This window comes from Hirundo rustica, chromosome 5 (genome assembly GCF_015227805.2).
Source record: "Hirundo rustica isolate bHirRus1 chromosome 5, bHirRus1.pri.v3, whole genome shotgun sequence".
NCBI classification, from domain to species: domain Eukaryota; kingdom Metazoa; phylum Chordata; class Aves; order Passeriformes; family Hirundinidae; genus Hirundo; species Hirundo rustica.
Window position 1 is genome coordinate 61,105,377 of NC_053454.1, and position 24,271 is coordinate 61,129,647.

Consider the following 24,271-nt stretch of genomic DNA (forward strand, 5'->3'; position numbering starts at 1 on the left):
ACCAGCGCGGTGTTGATTGGCGGAGACGGCCCCTGGGCGCCCCGCCCTTTCCCGGGCTGCCCCGCCTGCCCTCCGTTCTGCGCAGGCGCGCGCGCGCACGCAGGCACGCACGGGAGTCGCGGTCGCCCGCCCTCCCCCGCCCGCCCGGCTGTGACACCGCCGCCGCCGCGCCCCGCTCTCCCCCGTGCTGCCCGCGCCGCGGGACGCGCCGCCCGAGGCACACGCTCGCCGCGCCCGGCTCCGCGCAGCTCCCGGCGGCGTGGGCGAAAACGCGCCCCGGCCCCGCGCCCCGAGACTTTTGTCCCTTAGGTGAGCGGAGTGGGGGGCGGGGTGCAGGGTAGGCCCCGGTGCGGGCTCTGTTTGTGTGCGGGGGGGCGGCCGTTCAACGGTCGCTGAGGGCAGCGGCGGGAACGGCGCGCGCGGGGCTGAGGGAAGCGGCGGGAACGGCGCTGAGGCGCTGCGCGGGGCAGCGCCCTGGATCCCGGCTTTGCCCTTCTCTGCCCGCCCCGGCCGCTGGCTCCCGGCTCGGCTCGGAGCGGGAAGGGGGGGGGTGGGGGGGGCGGCTTTTGTTCGCCGTCACCTTGGCCGCTCTTCCGCCTCGCCCCGGGCGGCGCGGGGAGGCCGGGGAAATGCGCCCCCAAGCCCCGCATTACTCGGTGCTGGCTGTGGTGTTGGGCCCTGCGGTCTCCGCTTCCCGTCTCACTTCATGGATCGATCCCTGTGCACGGGCCTCCAGAGGTACGTGGGCTTCGGCATGGGCAGGGTGCTGCTGCGTCGGCCTCGGTCGTACTGCTGAAGCTCCCCTAGCTCCCCATCCTCGGCTCAGCAGGCCCCTCTGCTCTCCTGCAAGTTAGTGCAGCCATGGCAGCCTGGCTGTAAGGGCTGCCCCGACCCTGCAGACCTCACCTTTCTGTGCTTCCCCTTTTCTCAGTCATAACCTGGGCTTCTGTGTTTGCACACGGAGTGATATCGTAGAAATTGCTGTGGGCACCTTTTATTCTGCAGAGCTGGATCCCTTGAGTAGATCTTTTCCGAGCTGCTCTCCTTTGTCACCTGAGTTGAGCTCATTGGGTTATCAAGCTTCTGCCTCACTTCACCTGGGAGGTCACTGCAGTTCCAGTGTGGATTCCCAGGAGCATCTGCACAACAAATGTTTTAAATCGCTTGGGTAGCTGGGTGAACCTAGATTTTGAGCTTGGTGCCAGTTACCACTGCATAAAAGGACTGTTAAGGGAGAGAATGAGACAATATGAGATTATTGTTTAATTTCCTCCAGAAAGTCTTAGTCGGTCACATAGATATTGTTATTGTGGCCTTCTGAGCTGGTTTGGCAGCTCCCAAGCCCTCTGTATGTTCTTCAGTTCAGTGTGCAAATGATGTGCTTTCATGCAAAAAGAAGTGTAAAGATGCCCAAGGTACTTTTGAATGGTTGAGAAATAGGGGCAGTTGTATCAGTCCATACCCAAGTTTCTGAATGTAATGTGGCTCTGTTACTGTAGCACTGCAAGTGAGTATAGGATTTGTCAGCTTCGGTTCTGAGCTGAGTAGTGGCTGCTGATAAACTGGCGTTGCTTTACTTCCTGCGTTGTTTTATTCTTCAGGAGGCATTCTTTGTGTCCATTGTGGGTGTGGGTACAGGGCCATACCTCACCTAGGAAAGCTTGTCATCCTTACGGATTCCTTCTTGTGAGCCCTGATTGCTTCGATGTCAGAAACATAATCTTGGTTTGCCATTAAAAGTTTTCTTAGAATAGTCTGCTTCGCAGATGTGGGCTTTCTGTGTGAAATTATGATCTGTATCTGATCATAATGATTTTTTTTTTCATTAGGACTCTAAAATCTTTTCTGTGAAAACCAGCGTAAACTGAAAACCAAATGTCCATCATCCACGTAGCTGCTGATGTCCATATGAACGTTTTCCTTCATGGAACTGAGGATTCAAAATAAGTGTCTATTCTCACACTTAAGATTATTTCACAGCACTGGAACCAGTGTTGGACTTGAGTCTTCTGCTGTAGTACTTACGGTGCTGGATGTCTCTGCTTTTGAGAGCCTTTAACAAATGAAGAACTGTGTTGCAACTTGAATAACATGGAAAGATGAATAAGTCAGACTAACAGATGTATCTGATGAGGTGCTAGGAGAAAGGCACTGGACCTGGTCTTGGGTGATGATATAGAGGTGGAATGGCTCCCCCAGAGCAGATCACTGTTAACTGCTCTTTGAGTGGGTGTTGGCCCTTTTGGACTGCACAGCTTAATTGCCCAGAGGATGGTCCCCTGTGGCAGCTGTGTGCCTAAGATACAGGGCACTGTTAAACTCCTCCCCAAAAAGCCCAACCATGAACCAAAACAAAACCAACCTCTCAGGAGAGCTTGATTTGAAAGAACTGCTTGCTGTGCTTTTGAGCTCAGCCAGTTCAGAATGTAGCACACAGGTAAAGGAGATCATAAAGTAAAGGGATTCTGGTAGATTAAACATGGTTGCTGGTCCTTGCTGCAGATGAAGGATGCTCTGAGTGCTGACCTTGCAGAGCGTGACAGAGAGATGGTACTGTCAATATGGAGTGTTGTCTGGGGCTTTTGATTGCCCTTTCAGGTTTTTCTTCCTTTCCGTTTGTGCTACGTTGACTTTCCATGGGGTACCCACCAGCCTCTGCAGGGCTGTGTGTCGAAAGCCCTGCCTTGGGCCTGCTGGGCTGTCGGTTTGGATTTTTAGCTTTATTCGAGGTGTGGCTGCTCACACCACGTGTGGCAGTGATGGCTGCTCACAGTCGTGCTTATGGATTGCAAGAGTGCCCTGTAAGGCATTATTTTTTGCTTGTCTACGGTAAGAAACACAGTTTAAAAATGATAATCTGGGTTCAGGAGAAATGTGTCCAAAATTGTGAAAGCTGCTCTTCCTTTCCCTTCTGTTTTCCTTCACCTCCAGTGGTGTGTGAAGTGGCACTGTGTGGGGAGCATCTTCCTGATTTGCAAGAACATTTTTCTCAAATTTATTTTCGTTTTAAGTGGTGTATTCAAGTCTGATTAACGACTTAGACAAGAGTTGCAAGCTTGTGGATGTACAAACAAGCCATGCTGTTGCAGGTTTATATAAAATGATAGCTTGATGTCTGTGTGCCTGTAGTTATGGACAAATTGTTCTATGGATGACTTGTTCAGACGATGAAATTTGCTTGTCAATAAAACAAAATTTTATTTGCTTGTAGCTTTTTATTAAAACAATTGGTGAGGTCCACAGCTCCCTCGCAAAGCTTACAAGTTTCTCTTGATGGAGGTTATGTTCCAGTTCAGGTGATGCTTTCTTCAGCTAGTGTCAGCATTTAGTTCAGCTTTTTTCTGGTTTGTTTTTTTTGTTGCTTTTTTTTTTTTCCCAAGTAGAATTGATGAAATGTCCGGGCAACTTCACTATTGTTGGTCTGTTTTGAAACAGGATAAAAGTGGCTTTGGAATACCTCTTGGGGCACAGCCAAAGACTTTGTGCCAAAGTTTATTCTCTGGATACCTAAATTTGAGCATGTAGCCACCATTCTGTAGCTCAGTCATGGCCTTGGGTAACAGTGCTTTGCCACAGATGACGAGTCATATTTCTGCTTTCTACAGGGCAAGGGAAGTAGTAATAGTAATAATAATAATAATAATAATAATAGTAATGAGAATGCTTACATATATTATCGGGGGAAAAGGCTTTGCTAGTGTAAGAGCTGCTTTTGAGCAAAATGCATGCCAGGGAACATTTCACTACTCAACACAAAAAACTCTTCACACCTTGTTCAGAAACAAATTGCTGCTGCCCTCTTGTGCAAACTGATGGATGATGATTTGGGGTTTGGTTTCTCTTGCCTTCTTTTTCATTCAGCTAAAGAAGGGACAAATGCAGGTTAATAAAGTTTTGTGTATAAAGATGATTACAGGTTGAATGATTTTGCATGCTCTTAATTTAGTGTGGACACTAGAAATTATTGTAGTTGATTCTCATGCACTTCAGCACCATTGTCTCCGTGTGGGTTGTATCTTATCCCACTAGCCCTCAGCAGTTTCACCTCCTTGCAGAGGGTGATTCCTTGCTTTGTTTATCTTAGCCATCGGAAGGTGTTAGGTGAATTTCAGTACTATGCTGTTGCTCTTTGGAGGAGATTATCTTTTCTGCTTTTGTTTGTTTGCTTTTTTTTTTTTTGCCTCCAAATAACAAGTAATTCCTTTCTGTGCCAGTTCTCTCATTGTTTTTGTTCTCTTGAAAGAAATCCTGCCTGTAGGCTCAAGTTATTGTTACAAACTTGAGTCACACCGGTTGAAGTTGCAAGGAGTATTTCACTGACATGTGTGCGTGTTCTTTAGTTTTGGAATTGGGTTCCTCACCTCTGAGTTTGGTCTTGGGAAGAAAGACATTCCATGTTGCGTTGTGCCTTTCAGCTTACAAGTATACTGCAAAATATTTTGTGTGGCTCCTGATTCTCCTTGGTTGAAGAAAGCCCTGGAAATCCAGTATGCCTTCCTGGTAACAGAGGAATTGGAAGTAGTGGATAAGGTGGAAATGAAATCTTGTCGATGAGTTGTTATGTCAGCTGGATGTCAGTGCCTGTGGATGAGCAGCAGCTGCATGGGTGTTCCTGTTCCCCTGTCCACGTGGCTTACGTTTTTTGGCCATTGTGTGTGCTGGAGGGATTTTTTTAACAGTACAGTTGCACCATAAAGAGGCCAGCGGAGAAGTGTATAAGAATGTGGCTCATTATATTCGGCTGAGAAGAGCACTCAGAGTCTTCTTTCTTAGCTTGTTATTCACTAACTCTTGAGTGTGCTCTGGTGGAAACTGGAAATAGAGCTTTTATCGAGTATCAGTATCGATGGGGCTTCCCTTGTTGCCTGGTAAGCCATGGACATACCGTTCTTTGTCAGTTTGGCCTGTTTAAATTGTCGATGCTCATGCCCTGACTTTTTGCTTAAATTTCACTGGTGTTTTACCTCCAAACCCCTTGGGCCTGCTGAGGCTCAGGTCCTTGAATTTAGGGTGGTGCTGTGCCAATTGGGACACAATCTTTTGAAAACCTGGTTTCATGGCACTCATGTTGCTAGGAAGGAGTACCTCTGATTTTATTCTACCACCACCTCTGATTTTATCCCACCACCACCTGGGAGACCTGAACAGTTCATTAAGGGCTCTGCTATCCCTATTGAGGCCTTTGAAGAAATAATGAAAGGAAATAATACTGAGACAGGTGAAGAATTGTACTGAGACATCCTCTCAAATTATGGGATGATGTCATGTAAATCAATGATGCTGTCACTTGAAATATGGAAGAGGTGCACGATGAGGAAATAAGACAGCTTCCGATGAAGAAAAGATGTAGTGTGATACAGATCTCCTGAAGTGTAATGATTTGTCACAGATTATTATGTTTTGTACCCAGAGACATTTTCAGTGTTCATTGAGGTATGCCAGCAAGTATACTTTGCATATTGCTATATTAATAAGAACGTGTGGTGGCTATCACCTGCTTTTTAACAGGTTCTTTAAAAAAATCCTGATGAGGCTCCATCTTTGTGTTCTCCCAAGTGCACATGGTGAAGATCCTGACGTCAATTTTGTGTTTATCATCTACTTGTGAGGCGGGGGATTAAAAAAAAGGATAGCCTCACCTGTAGAAATGGAGATGTCCTTCTTCTTTTAAGGCTGGTTCCTAAGTAGAATTTCCTAGTGCACGCCATGGCTGTAGAATGAGTTGTGTAGGGAAGATCCTCAAATTGTTCATATTTTGTTTACTTTCCTTTGCTCCTGCTTTGAGCATGCACAGGGCTCAAATCTTTGATGTCCCTTAGTATCTTGACATTTGGTTTTGTGTCTCATTAGCATAATTACTTCCTCTGGGGCTTCCTGTGAGGCAAAACTATTGCTGTGTTTCAGAGTCCAGCTGAGTTATATCAAAGGGTTTATTTAAAAAACCTATATTACAATAGGATTTTGGATAATCCTATCGTAAGTTTGCTGATTTCTTATCTCCAGGTTCAAGACTTGTGTTTCAGGCTTTGCCTTCTGCCTTACCTGCACATTTTTGAGACTGTTGTTTCAGGTGTGATTCCTGACTAAGAGCATTTGAGAGCATTTCTTGGTGTTGTCTTGTGACTTAGATTGCTGGCTGGAGATAATTTTGGTTGTCTCTGAAGTGTAAACTAATTGAGCCTAGTATGTGGGCTTTTTTCTTCGGAGTTCCGTCATGATGCAGGATCTCATGTGTTCATGGCATTGTTCCTGTGTGTGTTCTACCTTTATTAGAGGCTCTTCTTAAGCTGAGGTTAATCTCCCAGTTTCACTTCATATGCTTCATATGCTGTCTGACTGTAATTCAAAGAGTCTTTTGTTTGGCCCTTGGTTTAGATTAATGGGTCAAGGTTATTTTGGTAAAAAAACAAAATTCTTACTCTAGGATTGTCTCCCAAGTTGGAAACCTGAATTTTTGACTTGGTCTTCTTTGCCTGTTGCCTTGCATAGACATTAATATTTGGAGAAAAAAAAAGTAGATCTGTATGAGAACTGGAGGGAATTTCATGATCGCAGACAGTGGTAGTCTTAATTGAGCTGGCAAAAGCCAGCAACGTATTGGGTACTGGCAAGCCATCAAAAAAGTGTTTTAGAGTACTGAGGATTATTTTATGACATGGATGATCTGCAGGACAGTATGGACTGGTAGGAGCATAGCAGGTTGAAGCAGGTGACCCTTTGGGAGTCCTTTTCAACTTAGATGACTCTGTGATAAAAGTGAAATGCAGTTAGGTTGGACAGCTAGTATCTAAGACTTTGGTCATTTCTGAGGCTGAGGTTTCCCCTCCCTGTCTTCATGGAATGTGCATCCAGCCCCCATGGTTGCTTCATATTGGTGCTCCCATCTTCATGTTCCAGACGTGACAGTAACCTTGTGAAGCAGAGGTAGCAGCTACCTTAAGAAAGTGTATTCTTGTTTGCTTTGCAGGGCCGTTGAACTGGGTTTTTTAAGTATTCGTCAGCCAAAGGGATAAATAAATGGGGCAAGAGATTTTTAACAGGGTTTTTGTTCATTCATTTCAGGGTGTTTTTCTATGTTTTTCAAAGCACCTGTTCTGTAAGGGACTTTGTATCCGCTGTTCCCTTTTCATCAAAGTAATACATGAATCAACTGAAATTTTCTTTTTTACTCAAAAGATGTGGGAAAGGGTGTCCTGAATTGGTTGAGTATTTTTTAGTGGATTAAGGCCCTGTGTGCACAGTTGTTTCAATTCTAATATCACAGTGTTAATCTTTTTATGGGAAAGTTGTGATGCATAGGGGTGCCTTCAAACTAACATGAATATTTTCAATTACAGCATTTGACACTGAGTACCAAAGAAATGGTGATGGAGAAGCCAAGTCCCCTGCTTGTAGGGCGGGAGTTTGTGAGACAGTACTACACTCTGCTAAACAAAGCTCCTGACTTCTTGCACAGGTAACACTTGCACTCACCAAGTGATAATGTTTTTGAACAGAAATGTGTCCTATTTGTTGTAAATCGGACATTTGTTCCTGAGTATGGGAGAAAATGGACCTGGCTAACTTCTGAGCTGTTGGAAAAGCTGTTTCATCTTACTGCAAACTCCCTAGGCTCTAGAACCAAGTCAGATCATGTGGATGCATGGCATGTTATAAAGATATTTCTTCTGTGGAAAAGTGTGCTGCTTCTTAGGCAGTAAAATGATAATGTGGACAGATTCCAGAAGTACCTGCTGAGGCTGGGGGGGCTGGATAGATACTGGTGAGCAAGCTCCCCTGGTGCACGTTACTCTGTGCCCAGAAAAGTTCTCTGTCCACTTGAAAGGTGGCACAAGTGTCACTAAAAACAACATCTGTGGAATTTCTCCTAACTACCTCTGCAGAGAAGAGTCCAAGAGGTATTGATCTGGTTTGGTTTAATCTTCCCCAATCCTGGAGCTCCTTGTATGATATGTTTTCTAGCCACTTGAAGTCTCTGCCACCACCACCCTTTTCTTCTGCTCAGGCTCAGATACGGAGGACATCTGCCTTCGTGTTCTTTGGCTGCGCCTTTCTTCTAAGTGATGTTCTCCAGGGAGGGCTCGTATCCTCCCTCTTTATCTTGCTGTTAGTCTGAACAGCAGCTTGCTCTCTGCCACAGAAAGATTTGGGCTTCCCTGGTTTCCTGTTGCTTAATATGCTCTTTGCAGCAGTGAGGGAGTTAGGACAACAAGTGTTAAAGTTATTGTTTCATCCTGCTAAAAGCTTGAGAAGAGCAGAGAGGATCCTGTCGCTGGTTATAGTCCAAAGCTTGTCCTGGCCTCAGGAACAGCAGAAATCAGTCTGTCCTCTAAATGGGTGTTACTCAGTGTGGTTGAAAGCATATTGCATTTTAGTTGAATTTGTAGAGCTTTTCCAGACCCTTAACCAAAAGTTTTTAATTCCATTTAACTGGGGACTCTAGCACCCAGAGACTTTGAGCAGTTCCTTAAAAGCAAGTTAAAACTCTAGGTCCCCTGTGAAGGCCCTTAGTAAGAACTGCTGACTTTCAGAGACATTGCTTTGGAATTTAGAGAGAAATGTTTTGGAGATAAGATGTTTTTCTACCTGCTTCTGCACTGCTTCAGCCAAGTTTCTGTATTTCCTTGCTGTTAGGAAGTGCTGGACCATGCTCAAAATCATGATTATGTGGTTGGTACCAAAGAAAACAACCTAAAATCTCCCAGACTTTTTTTCTGGACATAATCAAGGGAGTAAAAGTGTTAGGCTTGTATTTTCACAAAAGTAGAACTAAAAAGAGTTTCTAAGTTCAGTAGAATAAACCAAGAAATGGCAACTGTGCAAGTTCTAGGGTTTAATTCTGTACAGTGACTTGTTCAAGTAGAGAGAAATAGTCAGTATTCTTGCCACTCTGTGTGACACTGAGTTCACAGAAGTACTTCATGACAATTTTATTTCTAATATACGGTATGAGGGTAGATAATAAAGGTACGTATTAGCATCTGGATCTCATGGCAATCACCCCCAAGGCAAATCATGCTCCTAAATAAAAACACAGGGTGCTATGATGTTTTTTTCTATTAATGTAAATGTACTGGAAATATAAAGCATTTGTCACGTGCTTTATAAGCTGACAGTAACAATCCATATTGAATCAGACTATTCTAGGCTCAAAATGTGGAAATGGAATGAAGGTGCCAAAGGATCTCTGAAATGTAAGAAAAATATTGGAAGTGACTGTACGTATTTAAATATCAAAACCATGAGCTCAGTGCTGGCCAAGGCTGTGAAGAGAGCAGGGTTCAGAGGAGTGGCAGGAGGGTTGTACCTGGCTGGGCTGATGCCTCTGTCAGAGACAGGAGGGTGAGGAACCTTCCAGCCAAAATGGCCACCTTCCTTAAAGGAAGCAAGTAAAAGCATGAGGTTGATTTAGGAGTTTGCTATGCCACTTCAGGCAAACTGCACTGCTGAATATTAAGTTTGTTTGTTCCTGTGTTCTTGGAGCCTCTTGAATCTGGTGAAATTTGCATTGAACTCTACAACTGTTGGATAAAATACCTTTTTGATTTGGTTTTATTTTTTCACTTCTTTGACTTTTACATCTTTTTGCTTGCAGGTTTTATGGCAGGAATTCTTCCTATGTTCACGGAGGACTGGATGCCAGTGGGAAACCACAAGAAGCAGTGTATGGTCAAGCTGTGAGTATTAAAATTTGTCCTCTAATCCTCATTAATGTTCAGAATAAATCAAGGTTTTTTTCTTTACCGGTGACTGACTTTCTTCCTTGGAGAGTAATGGATTGTGATACTGCTTCCTGTTTGGAGACAGATAGGAATTTGTTGGCTTGAGGGTTTTTGTTTGCTCATTTCTGCTTTCATTGGCAGCTGTGTTTGATTCTTCAGCTTTGCATCTGGGCTGCAGAAAATACCTTTAGGATGGGAAACAAAATCGAGAGAACCTGATAGATCTGGGCTATAAATGTATCTTGTTTCAGTTAGAAGTAATTCCTCAGGAAAGGACTGATCTTTGTGAGCTTCATGAAATCCTTGTGTGAGTAGAGTTTTGCTGAAGTGGAACATAACTGTCTGAAGAAATGAATGAAGTGAACTGAGGATTGCTTTGGTTGTACCACATTATCAGAATTGTCTGTCACCTAGGATATCTCATCGTGTGCCAGCCACATCTTTGAGCAGTGTGGCTTTTTTTCCAGGGCAGGCTTGCTTTCTTCTCCCTTCCCAGCAGAATCTCATTTGCAGTACAAAAATCTTGGCAGTGCAGATGTTCCCTGCTCCTGTGATGTTTGGTACTTCGACGATGTGTAAAGGGTTGGTTTGGGTGTTTTGTTTTATTTTGTGGTGGTGTTTTTTGTTGTTGGGTATTTTTGAAGGTTTTCTTTATTTTTGTAACACAAGCCATGTCCTGTTCTTTTCACAGGCCCTTAAAAGCATTAAAGCCTTAAAATAGGTCATAGATTTTAAAACTGCTGGAAAACTCAGATAGCAAGTTGTATGTTGTTTGACTACTCTGAGAAATACTTGAATCCAAGTGAAAAACTTCCAATTAAAAGTTAAGTGAACTCAGGAAGACTGTTCTCAGTGCAAAGCAATTCTTGGTTCCTGTATTTATCTTTAGAGCCTCAGGGGAGCTCTCTTCTGGGGTTAGTGGAGACTCAGGTAGGTAAAAGGTGTAAAATTCTGTACAGAAGTCACTGCAGCTGAAATGTGTCTGTCTCTTTCTAGGAGATACACAAGAAGGTGATGTCTCTGCAGTTCAGTGAGTGCCATACCAAGATCCGTCACGTGGATGCTCATGCCACTCTGAGCGATGGGGTGGTCGTGCAAGTCATGGGAGAGCTGTCAAACAACGGGCAACCAATGAGGAAGTTCATGCAGACTTTTGTGCTTGCTCCAGAAGTAAGTATATGTAAGATTGTGGTGTCCAACTTGAAATAATGATGGGAAAGAACTGACCTCACCTGTAGCTACAATTTGTCATATGGGGACAAAAAATAGGATCTGGCTTTAAAACTTGGTCTGGAGGGTATCATTAAATGTGTCACAGTGTGTGAGTGTGGAGAAACTAGTGTGTTGGACCTATCCTGAGCTGTTTTATTTTCTTGGACTTGAAGTGTTGGAGGAGTAATACAAAGAACATTGAAGCTTGTGTTTGGGAGCTGCCATTAGCACAAATCTTTTTTTTAAAAAATAAGGTTCAGCTCCTTAGATCAAATCTCTGCTGCAGTTGTGCCGTTTCAAGTCTAATGGCAAATGTGAATGTGGGTTGCACAAGTTACTGCTCAAATGTAGCTCTTGGTGAGAGCAAAGCTGTGTACAGGTAAAAGGTGTCTTGTGTTCTTTCTACGTCTTTCCCCCCTCTGCATCACAAACTATCACATGGCTGGAGATCAGTGTTTTAGGTTCATGTTGAATTTCTTCATTGTTTCCCCACACAGTGCTGTAAGCTTACAGCCACCCTGTGAAAGTTCAGGGTTTGTATTTTAAAGTTTTTGTAATAGGGAAGATTGAAATTCCTCAGTGTAACTGAGGGGCTGTATGCTGTGATTAAGCAAAATTAGCAGATTTTATTCTGCTTGAAACTTCCCGTTTCAGTTGGGCAGGAGCTACTGTTCAATCATTTGCTTAGAGAAGACAAAATTAACTTGGAAAATAACTTTAGTGACATAGTCCTATTGCAAAATGTCAGTGTGTACACCAAGACTTAATAATGTCTGTAGTCCATCCTTTTGTTGCCTGCTGATACTCCATATATGCTAAACACTGCTTGTTCCTGTTTTACAGGGTTCTGTTCCAAACAAGTTCTATGTCCATAATGATATCTTCAGATACGAAGATGAAGTATTTGGGGATTCAGAAGGAGAACTTGATGAAGGTGAGAAGAGCTGCATGCATAGGGTTTGTGTCACTCTTGTTCCTCTCTCCTGTGTGCAGAGCTGCCAGCAGTGTCTCGTGGAAATGTTGGGGTGCAAACTGGGTTGCCTTCTCGTGGGGCACAGAGCTGTTGTTACCGAAGCTCTGCTGGCTCAAAACATTCTGGAAAATGAAGGTCCTGTAGCAGTGCCGTGTTCCCTAAAGGGCTGAACTGGCTCACAGAGGGTGAGGCTTGACAGAGAATGGAAGCAGTGAGCAGCAGGACTTCTGCTACCGTAGCTGCAGCAGGCACACTTGTGTTCTGTGATCAGTCCAAATTGTACGTGATTTGAACTGGTTTTCAAATACGACACATAGTTTGCTTTCACATCATCACTCAGTAATTCATTGCTACTCGAGGGCTGAATTGGACCTGAGTTGGATTTTCTCCCCTCTGTTCAATGAGGCAGAGCAAATCAGAGTGTAGACAGAACATGTGTTCACTGGGTGGTTTCTGGAATTTGTTCATCTTGACTGTGGAACAGAGCATTTTAGGCAATCATCCTTGTATTTGAGGTTCATCTTCTTAGTCTGAGCACTGAGATTTATGAGGTAATAGTGCAATCTTTCTCTTTCACTGCCACCATGTGAAAAGCACCTGCTGCTTTAAAAGATCCTCAAAACCTCCTCCCAGAGCTTCCTAGCAATAATGTCTCTGGCTTCCTCTTTGGTGAAAATCATAAACAGCCAGGCCTTTTGGCTAAGAGGCAGGCTCTTGCATCCTTTTTTGCAGCTAATTTTACCATGTTTTGTTGGTGAAGCTTTATTTCGATTGCTACTAAGTTAACACGCTTTAATTTTAACTGTCGCTCGTGTGCACTTGTGGAGATCTATAAGAGATGACAAGTTTCTTTTTTGTGTCAGAGTCTGAGGAAGAGGTGGAAGAAGAGCAGGAGGAAAGACAACCATCACCCGAACCTGTGCAAGAGAATGCAAGCAGTACTTATTATGAAAACCATCCTGTAACGTAAGAAGTCCTTTTTATTATATGAAGTTGCTTTTTTAGTAAAAACGACTGACAGAATTGCTTTGGCTTTAGGTTCTGGATGTGATTTAACACGTGGCTTAGGAGAATACTCTTAGCTTGATAGGGATCTGTGTTAACATTACATTATTTTGAGACATTGCTTCTTTATTGGAGGGAGGAAATGGGGTGTTTTTTATGTTTGTTAGTTATTTTCATTTCTGGTCTCAAAAGTGAGATGAAAAGGGAGCGACCCACATGTAGGTACACACTTAATGGAATCTTTGTAATTCGGAACAGTACGTTTGATATGATGTGCCTTAATGTCACAGGTGTGTTAACAAAAGCACGGTTTATCACAGAATAGTTTGAGTTGGAAAGCACCTTTTAAAGGTCATCTAGTCCAACCTCTGCACTGAGCAGGGACATCTTGATATGTTACTCAAATTTGGATATAACTTGCAACTGAGAGAAAGATGTACTTTTTGAGAGGCTGCTGTACAGCTGTATTGGAAGAATAGGTCTCTGACCTGAGTGTCTGCAAATCTAAGCAAGAATAAATTAAAAAGATATTTAGGATTTTGTAAGAAAAATGCAAAAAACCAACCAAATAACCCCCACGAACACAAAGAAACAAACAACACCGAACCCTGTGCATTTTTTTGAAACACAGGAGTGGCATAATGAGGGCCAGAACCAACTTTCTGGTTCCCCTGTTACAACAAACATGTATGACATCACTAGACAATACCTGCTGAGTGCATCAATGACAATACTAAACACAAGTCACTTAATGCTTCTCATGAAAGATTGGATGGAAAAGTGTAATCTGCTGGAATTCTGGCAGTGGCTTGCTCAAGATAATGCAGAAAGTTTTGGATGCCTGAAAGCATGAAGTCAGGTCTTGCTTTAGGGTTACTGTGTCATTTGGAAAGAGTCTGTAAAGGCACTGTTCATCATAGAGTCACTTGGGCATGTGGTGACCTGTGGCAGGAGCTGCATAGACAGAGGTGACTGCAGGTAAGGTAGATTTTGGGGTGGCTGAAGGGAGAAGATATTCAGACCCCCTACCTTTCAACCACACAGAGCAGAGAAAAAGTTGCGCGTGATTTTCTGTAAAGGGGACTCACAACTGCTTTGGTAAGAAAGCTGTGTAGCATTTTGTAAAGAAACAGTAGGTTTCATTCCAGAATTGTTTATGTGTGTAGCTTAACCATCCATTGGTCCTCACTGTGTATTCTTTTAAAAGCAGCAGTTCTTGAGTTGAGCACTTCTCCAGGGTTAAAAGGCTGTGTGATTCTCTGCAGAGAACTGTAGAACACACATTTGCTTCAGCAGAAGTAAAATCTGGTTTTGTATCCAGTACAGGAGTACAGCTTCATTTCTCACCGCATTGTATACGTACAAAGCACGTCGTAGCAAATGGAGACGCAAGGATCTTTCTCATAGCAGAGCTTTTGCCACAGCACAGCTTACAAAATGTGCTAAAATGCAAAGCAATTGATAAACTCATAAAATGCATTTGACTGTTGTAGCAATGGCATAGAGGAGGCACTGGAAGAATCTTCTCATGAACCTGAGCCAGAATTGGAATCTGAAACAAAAGCTGAGGAGCTGAAAGCTGACGTAGAAGAAAAGACCCTTGAGGAGCTAGAAGAGAAATCTCCATCTCCACCTCCTGTAGAACCTGTTTCTCTACCGCAAGAACCGCCAAAGGTTAGTTACAAGTCGTATCTGTGCTACTAAGTGCAGCTGGAAGCCAGATTGGCCTTTAAACTTGGCCTTTTTGGGTGGCTAAACTGGTACCTCTCTTTAGTCTCATGCTGTATGAGCAACTAAGCTTCACCTTTGAACTTGTAAAAATGTGAAGTTCCACTAGAAAAGGAAAAAGTTATTTTTAAGCGCTGCTTATCACCTATTGTAGATTTTAAGATCTTGTTAAGTGTGTGTGTGGGTATAGGCATGTGTAGACATTGTTAAATGTGCAGTTAACGTGTTAAGAAAACACCTGTAGCTGCCACCGCCAAAAATGTCTTACAATGGAAACTGCTGCTCTCTCCTTGAAAGGAAATGGAACACACTGACACCTGCCAAATTACTGCAGCATAGGTTCAAAATCAGTCTGGGGGCATTGACTGTCTCCTTAGAGGCAGGATGCCTAATCTTAAAAACCAGAGTGCACACTGTGCACCTTCTGGTGTGGTTACACCTGCAGGCTTGCAAAGTGCTGGGAGCAGCCAGGGAGAGCTGGAGCGAGGTCATTTTCTAGCTCCAGTATGTCTCCGTATTTTTTTTTCCAGTTCTTTTTCTCTTCTCCATTTTTGATTGTAACTTCAGGCATCCGCTTCCTTTCTTTGTGCAAAAGACACTTAACACTACAGGATTCTCAGTCCTAGGTTTGGTTACAGTGATCTGGGAATGCTGAGGGCACTGGGCTCCCTTGAGTAGCAGTAGCGGGCACAGTACACACTTGTTCCATGCCGTTGGAGTCCACAGACAGCTGGAACTGCAAAGCCTCCATTGTAATACTTGCACAACCATTATTTAATAGTCAGATATGAACCCAAAGTGTAATTTTAGCAGACGAGTTTCCCTGTAGGAATGTCAGTGGTTTGCCATGATTAGTAGCCTAGGTTTGTTGCATTTCCTGCAGGCTTTCTCTTGGGCTTCAGTGACCAGTAAAAACCTGCCTCCTAGTGGTACTGTTTCTTCCTCTGGAATTCCACCCCATGTTAAAGCACCAGTCTCACAGGTAACCCATCTGTGAACACCTTGGATTGTCTCATTACTTCTGCAAACTGCTTCAGTTTTTTAAATTAACAGATCAACTTGTTTGACTTAAATTGCACAAATTAATTGTGTCTTAAATGTTAATGCACTCACCTCCTTGTTGCAAGTAAAGGCACGAACATGTAACAGGTGTAACTTTGGGTGATGGTGATGTTAAAATCTGTTCTTGTGGAAACAGGAAATCACTCCTGGGTTGTTTTTTTTTTTACCTAACTTAATGGCATATGGTTTGGTTTAAAGGGGAAACACCAATACCCCATAAAATGTTACTTTTCTGAAGTGTGTTTGAGAAGGGCATTGGTGGAAGTGGCTCAGCAGTAAAAAGAGAGTGCACCATTTCTGCAGTGCAAGATTATCCACATTGTAAGGCCAGCATCCACAGGACCATGCTTGATTTCATTATCCACGGATAATTAGCTTGTCACAGAACCCTGTACCAACTTATGACTGTGTGAGGAATGGAAGGATTCACATTTCCTTGCCAGGACAATGCTGTCTTCCCATTCCTAGGCTGACTGGATGAGGAGGGAAAAGAGGAGAGCAAGTTTGACCTGGTGACGGCTCATGTCCTGCTCATGCCAAGGTGGTGTGAGACATTCTGAGACTCTCAATTCAGCTTCCTCCATCTATATAAAAGTGCTCAAACCAGAAAATGTGTCCTTTACCCCTGTGCATTGTTAGGGTGTACCAGAGCATCATATCTTGAGTTGCTTCTGTCCAACCTTCTTGAAAGGCTGCGATTTTCAGTAGAATTGCTGGGTTGCTGCAGCTGTTGTTCTTGCACTGGTTTCTTCTCAATTTTGTGGTAACAGAGAGATCTCTGTCTAGGACTAACCTTCAGCTAAATGCATGTCGAAAAAGAAACAGGGAAGAAAAATGAAAGAAAACTAACCAAACAAAACCCAACACCTTACATGGTGTTGCTTCTGGTCTGCTGGGATTATCATGGACATCAAATAAAGGCTATGTAATGAGTTGGGAAATCTGTCTGTCTTCATCAGCTTAAACAGGGCTTTGAAAACTTGGTATTTAACTTGGTATTTAAGTGGTATTTAACCTGTAAAGGCTGTGGGTTTTCTAGTGCAGGATAGATTTTCCTTATGCAAAACCAAAATTGGTTTTAATTTATTTGCCATAGAGAGGGTGGATGGTTGTAATGTGGCTGCAAAAGTCATTTCAAGTGATCTGCCCCAGAGCGCAGGAGATAGCTTATAGATGTCCTCTTAAACTCTTCTGTGTTACCTCTGCTGCTTGTCGTGCTTTGTGCCTTTTGATTTCTTTTGCTTTGACTTTATGTTTGAAGTAATGGTGTGTGGAAGTTTCTGAACAATACTGACATGGCAGGAATTCCAACTCTCAGCTCTTCTGTAGCCAGAATTAGTCACTTCTGAGCTCCTTTTCTCGAACATGTTTTGGGCATGGTGTGTAGAAATCTGGTAGAAAAGGCACCTGAAGAAGGAGCTGCAAATCAGTAGTAGCTTTCTCCTGATCTCATGGATCCAGTAGTGCCAGACACTGTGCATGCAAATGAGGACAGAAGATGCCCCGGTGGGTGGGTAGGTGGCTCCTTTGAGATGCTGTTCTACCTGGTGTCAATGATGTTACACAGAAATAACTGCCCTTCTCAATCCTTTCCCTGCATCACTCCAGTTTTCCCCCCTCTTCTATCAAGTTAAAAATACAGTCCCTGTAGCGTTAACTCCTCAAAGGACTGCACATGTTCTGTTCTGGATATAAACCGGTTCAGGGCTGTTTGCTTTTAGCTGTGGAGTGAAACAGGTCAGCATTTCTTGCTCTTTTCTAACTGTAGATGATTAGAAATCAACCTGCCTACATTGATAAACCGGGACTTTTCCTTACAGCATTTTCAGTTATTTTTATCTCCCATTTTTATTACTGCATTGTTTGTCATAGGGCAGCAGAGGGGCAGGGGTAGGCGGGGCCTGATTCTTGTCTTTCGGGGTGAGTCCCTTTCCCTGCCCACGTGAGCTCCTGAAGAGACGATGCCACCTTTTCCTTAATGGTTGCCTCAAAGCTCTTCCAGGCTGAGGTTTGTGGCACATTTGGCTCCTGTGGTAATTTGGGTCTCTTGAACTCCTTACTCAGTGTCCTTCCATCCACTTTGTGCTTGCTGGGACATGCTGGAAGATGTGAGTGCGATGAGCTGCTCCCTGGGCTGTAAATGGCAGCCCTGATCTGGAGTCTTGTGGTGCAGCCAAGCGTGGCAGTCTTTTGGGGAGCACAGTTCTGCACAAGGGCTTTCCTCTTGAGGCAATGAGGCAGCCTTTCTCTATTAAAAAGGATGGCGTTCCATAGAAAACACCCAAAAAGATCAGCTGTTTGTATGATGAGTGAGAAATTGAGCAAAACACAAAGCAAGCAGGTACAAGGTCACTGTAACTTGGGATTTAACAGCAGGACATCAGTGCCTTAGCAGGTCTTGGCCGGGGCTGACAGAAGGAAGGAGGCTAAGCCTGATAGCCATGAGTATCTAAGAAATGGGGATCTGAAGGTACCAAGTTTTGCTTTTGAGCTGTAATTTATGATGTGCTCAAGATGTGTGAATGAAAAATGGCAGAGGAGCTCCAGTGACTCATGAAATTGAGCTAGATTTAACAGGAAGGCTGATTTTTCTAAGCTTGTTCTTGGAACTGAAAAAGTGATCCTAGAAATGTTGTAGGGGGACAGACTAATGCCTAGCTGCGTAGAGCACAAGCGATAGGAGGGCTAAGACATTAGTCTGGTGTGTAACACTTGCATGTTGCATGTAAAATCCAGTCTTTTTTCCCTGGAAAGTACTCTGTCTGGAACTGCCACTTGTCACAAGTCCTTAAAGGAAAATAAAGGAGATGTTTATATTAAACTACTTCTCCCCAGCAGTCTGAGCCTATAGCAGTTCACCTTGTGTTTAATCTTACTTGCAGGCTGCTTGTGTATTTTTGTGCTCCTAAGGATAATTTTGGTTTTCAAAGATAAGAACCCAGCACACCAGCAGCTGCTTAGCTGTTGTACAGAAAGTGGAATTTAAAAGATATTGGGAATTGCTTCAGTGACCAGCAGTCTGCATAGAAACATTTTCATTGTTCTGTCTGTTTCTCATAAAGCAAATTTTTTGCTTGCCAAAAATTGGAAAGGGTGTTCTAGTACCTGAATATGAAGGGTGTACTTCGAGCATCATGGTCATGACATTAGGAAAGTTGAAGCGTATGCCAAGCGGTAATCTGTAGAAACTCATTTCAGGAAATACTACGCTTGTGAGGGCTTTTGTTCTCCTCTTTCTTTTTGTTAGTTTTCATACAGTTGTTCTGCACTGGAGGGAAATAATTCCTCGGGGACTTGGACAGAACATGTGGTTTGCCCATCTCTTTGTGTTTGTCTTGGGCTGCTTCCTAATCCGTGAAGTTTGAGCTTGGCTTGAGGAAGCTTTATGCCCTCTACAATTTAAGTCAGGCTGAGGGATTTGTGAATAACGGAACGTTGGGGTCTCAATGCCTGGTCAAACATGGAAAATTCACCTTAGCCGTGTTTTGGGGAGATGCTCTGATTGAGAGATGCTTGCTTTGCACCTTTTAACAGTGATAAATGAGCACTGCAGTCCTGGATTGGTACAGAGGAATTTAGACAGGTGAAAAAAACACCCCCAAACACATTGACCTTGATGTCTATCTTCCGGAGTTTGTTTTGTGCATGCCACTTACCCATGTCTTGTGTGGTGGGGGTTTTTGTTTTGGTGAGTTTGGGGGTTTGGGTTGTTTGGTTTTTTGGTTTTTTTTTTACCAGGCCAGTGTTAAATAATGCATGTTCTCTTTTAGCCAAGAGTGGAAACTAAACCTGAAGCTCAGTCTCAACCTCCTCGTGTTCGTGAGCAGCGTCCCAGGGAAAGACCAGGTTTTCCACCGCGAGGACCTCGGCCAGGTAACGTGGATGAGCTTGTGTCTGCTTGGGACAGGTTCATGAGGGGTGTCAGCTGAGGCCTTGTCTGTACCTGTGTCGTGTTTGGCTGATGATGAGCTGCCTGTGCCTGCTGCCTTCAACTAGAAATGAGGGAATACGGTTTGGAGTCCAAGCCGGCTGGAGTGGATATCTTTGTTGCTGCCTGCCCCTACATGTGTTCATCTAGATTTACACACGTCTTTTAACCTCAGTGATTCTACCTCCCTCTTTGTGTTGACGGTAGGAAGGGGAGACATGGAGCAGAATGAGTCGGATAATCGTCGGATAATTCGCTATCCAGACAGCCACCAGCTCTTTGTTGGGAACTTGCCACACGATATTGATGAGAGTGAACTGAAAGAGTTCTTCATGAGTAAGTAGTGATTCCAGCTGCAGGGACTTAGATGGAAAAGTGTGTTAAAAAGTCATGTGACATTGATTTGGACTACGTGGGTAAGCTTTTACACAGTGCCACACTACAGATGTCTGGAAGGAGCAGAGGGTAGAGCTGGCACTGCGTGTTTCGATAAAGTGTCTCTTCCCTTGTGTTTCTCCAGGCTTTGGAAATGTGGTAGAACTTCGCATAAATACTAAGGGAGTGGGAGGAAAACTGCCCAATTTTGGTTTCGTGGTATTTGACGATTCTGAGCCGGTCCAGCGAATTTTAGTTGCAAAAGTAAGTATTGGCATTGGGTACTGAGTATCCCCTTCCAGGGACGGACCACAAGCCCTAAACCACAAGTATTGTGGGCCGTGCTAGTTTGCATTGCCATTAGCTCTGGCATTCAGAAAACAGCTGAAAGAAAAACAGTTTTGGCATACCCTGTCGGGAGTACTGTGTAGCTTCAAAAGCTGTGCTAGCATTCCTCAAACTGCATCATGTGGAATTTGGGGGTTTTACCTCTATACAGATACTCCATAGAGAGCTCAGAACGTACTTTTAGAGATCCTTTAGCTGAAAGTGGAACGGGTTACCTTTTGAAGATCCATCACGTGGATCTCTGAATTCCACACCCTGGGATCGAGAGGAGGGAGCAGGGTTATTTGCAGTTTTGCTTTGGGGAAAGGGAGGGGAGAAAGCAGTAGTTTTCATTTCCACAATGTGGGAGTGAGATCTAGTAAAGCAATTCTTCAGGAACTTCAGCACTGAAGTGAAAAGACTAAAGTTGGCATTGAAGAAGCCAAAGACAACGCTGCTTTTGCTCGAGACAAGCACTTTAATTCCTTGCGTGCCCGAGTGAATGTAAAAATGGTGTTCTGCAGGGCTAAGGTGGCGTCCTGCAGGGAGCCCTTAACGGGTCACGTTTGTCTTGTGCATGCACCTGAAGGAAGGCCGGGGCCCGCAGCCAGTGCAGAGTTTTCACGTGCCTTGTGCGGAACGGACCTTGTGCCGTGGTGACTAACGTGTGCCTTGACTGCTTTTCCCCATAAGCCCATAATGTTCCGCGGCGAGGTGCGCCTGAACGTGGAAGAGAAAAAAACCAGAGCTGCTCGTGAGCGAGAGACGCGTGGCGGCGGCGACGAGCGCAGGGATATTCGCCGCAATGAGAGAGGCCCCGGGGGGCCCCGTGGAATAGTGGGCGGTGGCATGATGCGGGACCGTGACGGAAGAGGACCTCCTCCACGAGGTGGCATGGCACAAAAACTTGGCTCTGGACGAGGATCCGGGCAGATGGAAGGCCGTTTCACTGGACAGCGTCGCTGAAATCTCCACTGTGGGCAGACAGTCTTGGCAGTGGTACATTATCCATCGTGTTTGCATTCTTGTCAATTTTTTTTTTTAGCTTTGGAATGTGACACAGCCCTTCTGATCGTTTCTTTGATGTGAAAACATCCTTTGGTTTCCGGTTTAAATTGAGGTGGACGTTTTTTTCCCCGGTTTCACGACAGGAGTCACGCTCTTAATTTATAAATGTATACTTGGAGAATTGAGGACTAAAAATAAAGAAAAAAGGAAAAGAAACAAAACAAAAGACCAGTTAACTATCTGCAACAGAAGTTGAACTAAAGGACACGCCCAGTAGAATTCAGGTCCTTTCAGTCAAAAACCCTCTGCTGCACATTTTGTGTAAGTGTTACCGTTTCTGCCTACTACTGTTGGAAACACAAATAGTGCAATTTGTGCAATTGGAGAAGCTTGCCTTTTTTTTTTCCTTCTTAGAACACTCAGCTCCAAACAAACTCGTGTTTACGCACTCATCAAAATGCACTAATGGGTCCTCTGAACTCATTTATACTGACAGCTGCAGGAGGCATCAGAGGGAAAACCTCATCCTCTTACTCAAACAGAATAGCTTGGGGAACGATGCGGGCATCTGCTCTGCTTGCTGTGACCAACCTCTGTACACACACAAACCTTAATAAGACTACACCTTTGTTCCAGAAGGAATCCAGTTAGCTGTAACCAGAACCCAGAGTTTCCAAGTCGTAGCCCTGAGTACGCAACAAGTTTGATAGCTCATGTCAGATTTTTCTATCTGCCCCTCTTCAGTGCAGGGATGGCTGCTCAACACACTCCCCCTTCCCCTTCCCCCTTCGAGAAGCATTGTACAGTGAAACTTGTCTTGACTGTATTTGAGTTCTCTGGTAATGTAATAAGCATGATGGTGCCTTCTATGAATACATCATTCCAGTCTTGCTGGTGATTTTGTACAGTATAGTGTATGAAGTACTGTGCTGCAAAGCCAAGCGGCTGCAAAGCATTTAAAGGAAATAATTGGAAAATTGTATTTAAAAAATTGCAGTATCTTTCGATGAGTAAACGTTGCTAAAATGATCATCCACCTTGCTCTTCAATTAACAAGTTTGCCTGGTTTTTTTGCAGTGGGGGGGAAGGGAGGATGAAGGCATCCAAGTAGTCTCTGGGTTGTCTCTCTTCTTTAATCAGTGTCAAAGGTAAAGAAAGCGGAGTTCTAATCTCTCTTGGACCTGAATTTCAGGAGTCAGTCCAGAATGATGGACGCTTCTGGCCAGCTGGTAATGGGTAGACCTAAGCATCCTTTGCGAAGGTGAGCTTATCAAATGGGGATACTGCAATTTTCGGAGAACTAAACAGCAGCTCTAAAGTTCTTGCATTTTCCAGTTGCACTTTTTTAAGAACTCGTACTCATTTTGCACATAACTCAGCTGAAGTTGACACTGATGTGGCTCTGGCCCGACGGATAGAAAGGAGGCATCCTCTTCTGCAGTTTGACTGGTGGGCTCTCCGTAGAGAGGTGTGTTTCTGGGTAATGTCCTGGAGCACATTCCCCTAAACCGCCGCTGCAGCAGGCAGTACAGGCGGGCCCGGTGCCGGGCTTTGCAACAAATGCTGGCTCCGGAGCAAAGGGGGTCTTTGTGCGTGCATCCGTGCAAAAGCGTGACCGCCTGCAGCTGCTTCTGAACATGGAGGACTTCAAATTAAAGAAGGGCAATTTCAAGCAAAAGCAGGGAGGGCATACTGACAGTCTGTCTCTGGATTATGCAATCATTTGTTGGTTTCGAGTAACGTGGAAGATTTTGCACATCTTTTCTGATAAGCTAGGCAAGGGGAAGTGGCATCTGTCTGTTCTCTCCCAGACTTGAGGTCTTCTGTGTTCCATGGTAAGTCTTGCACTATTTTCATACATGTTTTTTTTTCCGGGACACATTTCTACCAACTGGCATTTTCATATTTCAGTTTTTTTGTTGAAGGTCTTGCAATTTCAGCTGTTACCTGGAAATCTGTAGTACTTGAACTGCTCGCCACACAACTCCACTCCTTAGGTTTGAAGCCCTCGGACAAATTGCTGTCATCAGTTAGCAGTTTGCCACCAGTGTGGTTTGTGTAGCTTGGAGGTTTTTTTTTCCTTCTGTAGTGCTGTGGTGTTTTGCTGCCACCTAATTCGTTTGTATGGCAAATGGCACTGAAAATAATTGACAACAAAAGCGCGGTAGTAAAAAGAGCTCCTGAGCCATTCTGCTTTTTGGCTTGCTTCTTGTTTAAGTGACATGAACCCTTGGAACATCATCCAGAGACGTTTACATGGTGATAGCTCACCTGCTGTACTGTGGACTCTTACGTGTTCTTGACCCTCTTAATAGTAAATGTACCTCTTAGAGCAAAGGAAGGGATTCACTGACCATTACTGTTAGTCGCTGATTTGTGAATGGTGGGAGTATTTTGTCATTACGGTTCTACTTCAACAAACTTGGCTGACCATCTTGACTTTAGTAGGTATTCGAGACAGTGGATTACCATCTTTATTGCTGTAACTTGTCAAGCATTATATGCTAGTAGATTCTAGTTTAATTGTTGCAGGTGGAAAGTATTTTTACTTTTAAGTTTCCATTCTGAATGTGTTTTGACTAAACATACCAATAAACTACTGATGTCTGCAGCATTTATCCATGTCCCTAATTCTCTTGCATGCAGGTGGCTGTAGAGCCCTGGCACCCCTCGCTCACAGAAAAGATTGTAAGAACGTCGTTGCTGACCTGGCCGGTGACAGTAGCAAGCTGCAGCAGCACAGCATCATGTGCTTTGAAGTGTTTGACTTTGGTGGCTTCTCTCACCTGGGGGTGTGTGTGGCCCAGGGAGGATAAGAGCTCCTCTCAGATGTGTCCCAGCTGGGATTCCTTCACACCCTGCCAGGCTGCAGCATCTGGCTGCACAGCTTAGATGGTTATTGCAGTGGTGCTGGGAGGAGTGTGAGCTGAG

At 44.1% G+C, this 24,271-nt stretch overlaps 1 protein-coding gene across 1 annotated transcript; it reads left to right on the forward strand.

Annotated features, from left to right (window-relative positions):
- Positions 1 to 156: 156 nt before the first annotated feature.
- Positions 157 to 23,951, forward strand: G3BP2 (G3BP stress granule assembly factor 2). The gene is made up of 12 exons (XM_040065261.2): positions 157 to 309; positions 7,338 to 7,456; positions 9,596 to 9,677; positions 10,719 to 10,892; positions 11,778 to 11,868; positions 12,771 to 12,873; positions 14,406 to 14,586; positions 15,524 to 15,622; positions 19,473 to 19,575; positions 19,838 to 19,966; positions 20,151 to 20,269; positions 21,026 to 23,951. The coding sequence occupies exons 2-12, from the start codon at positions 7,362 to 7,364 to the stop codon at positions 21,296 to 21,298; spliced, it is 1,449 nt and encodes a 482-aa protein (XP_039921195.1). The 5' UTR covers positions 157 to 309; positions 7,338 to 7,361; the 3' UTR covers positions 21,299 to 23,951.
- The last annotated feature ends 320 nt before the right edge of the window (positions 23,952 to 24,271 follow it).

What these genes read in the sequence shown, in the direction of transcription:
- G3BP2 (XM_040065261.2), top strand. Translation starts at nt 7,362, where the DNA reads ATGGTGATGGAGAAGCCAAGTCCCCTGCTTGTAGGGCGGGAGTTTGTG. An exon ending in AAGCAGTGTATGGTCAAGCT is followed by an intron (nt 9,678 to 10,718) that starts GTGAGTATTAAA and finishes GTCTCTTTCTAG; the next exon opens with GAGATACACAAGAAGGTGAT. An exon ending in TACCGCAAGAACCGCCAAAG is followed by an intron (nt 14,587 to 15,523) that starts GTTAGTTACAAG and finishes CATTTCCTGCAG; the next exon opens with GCTTTCTCTTGGGCTTCAGT.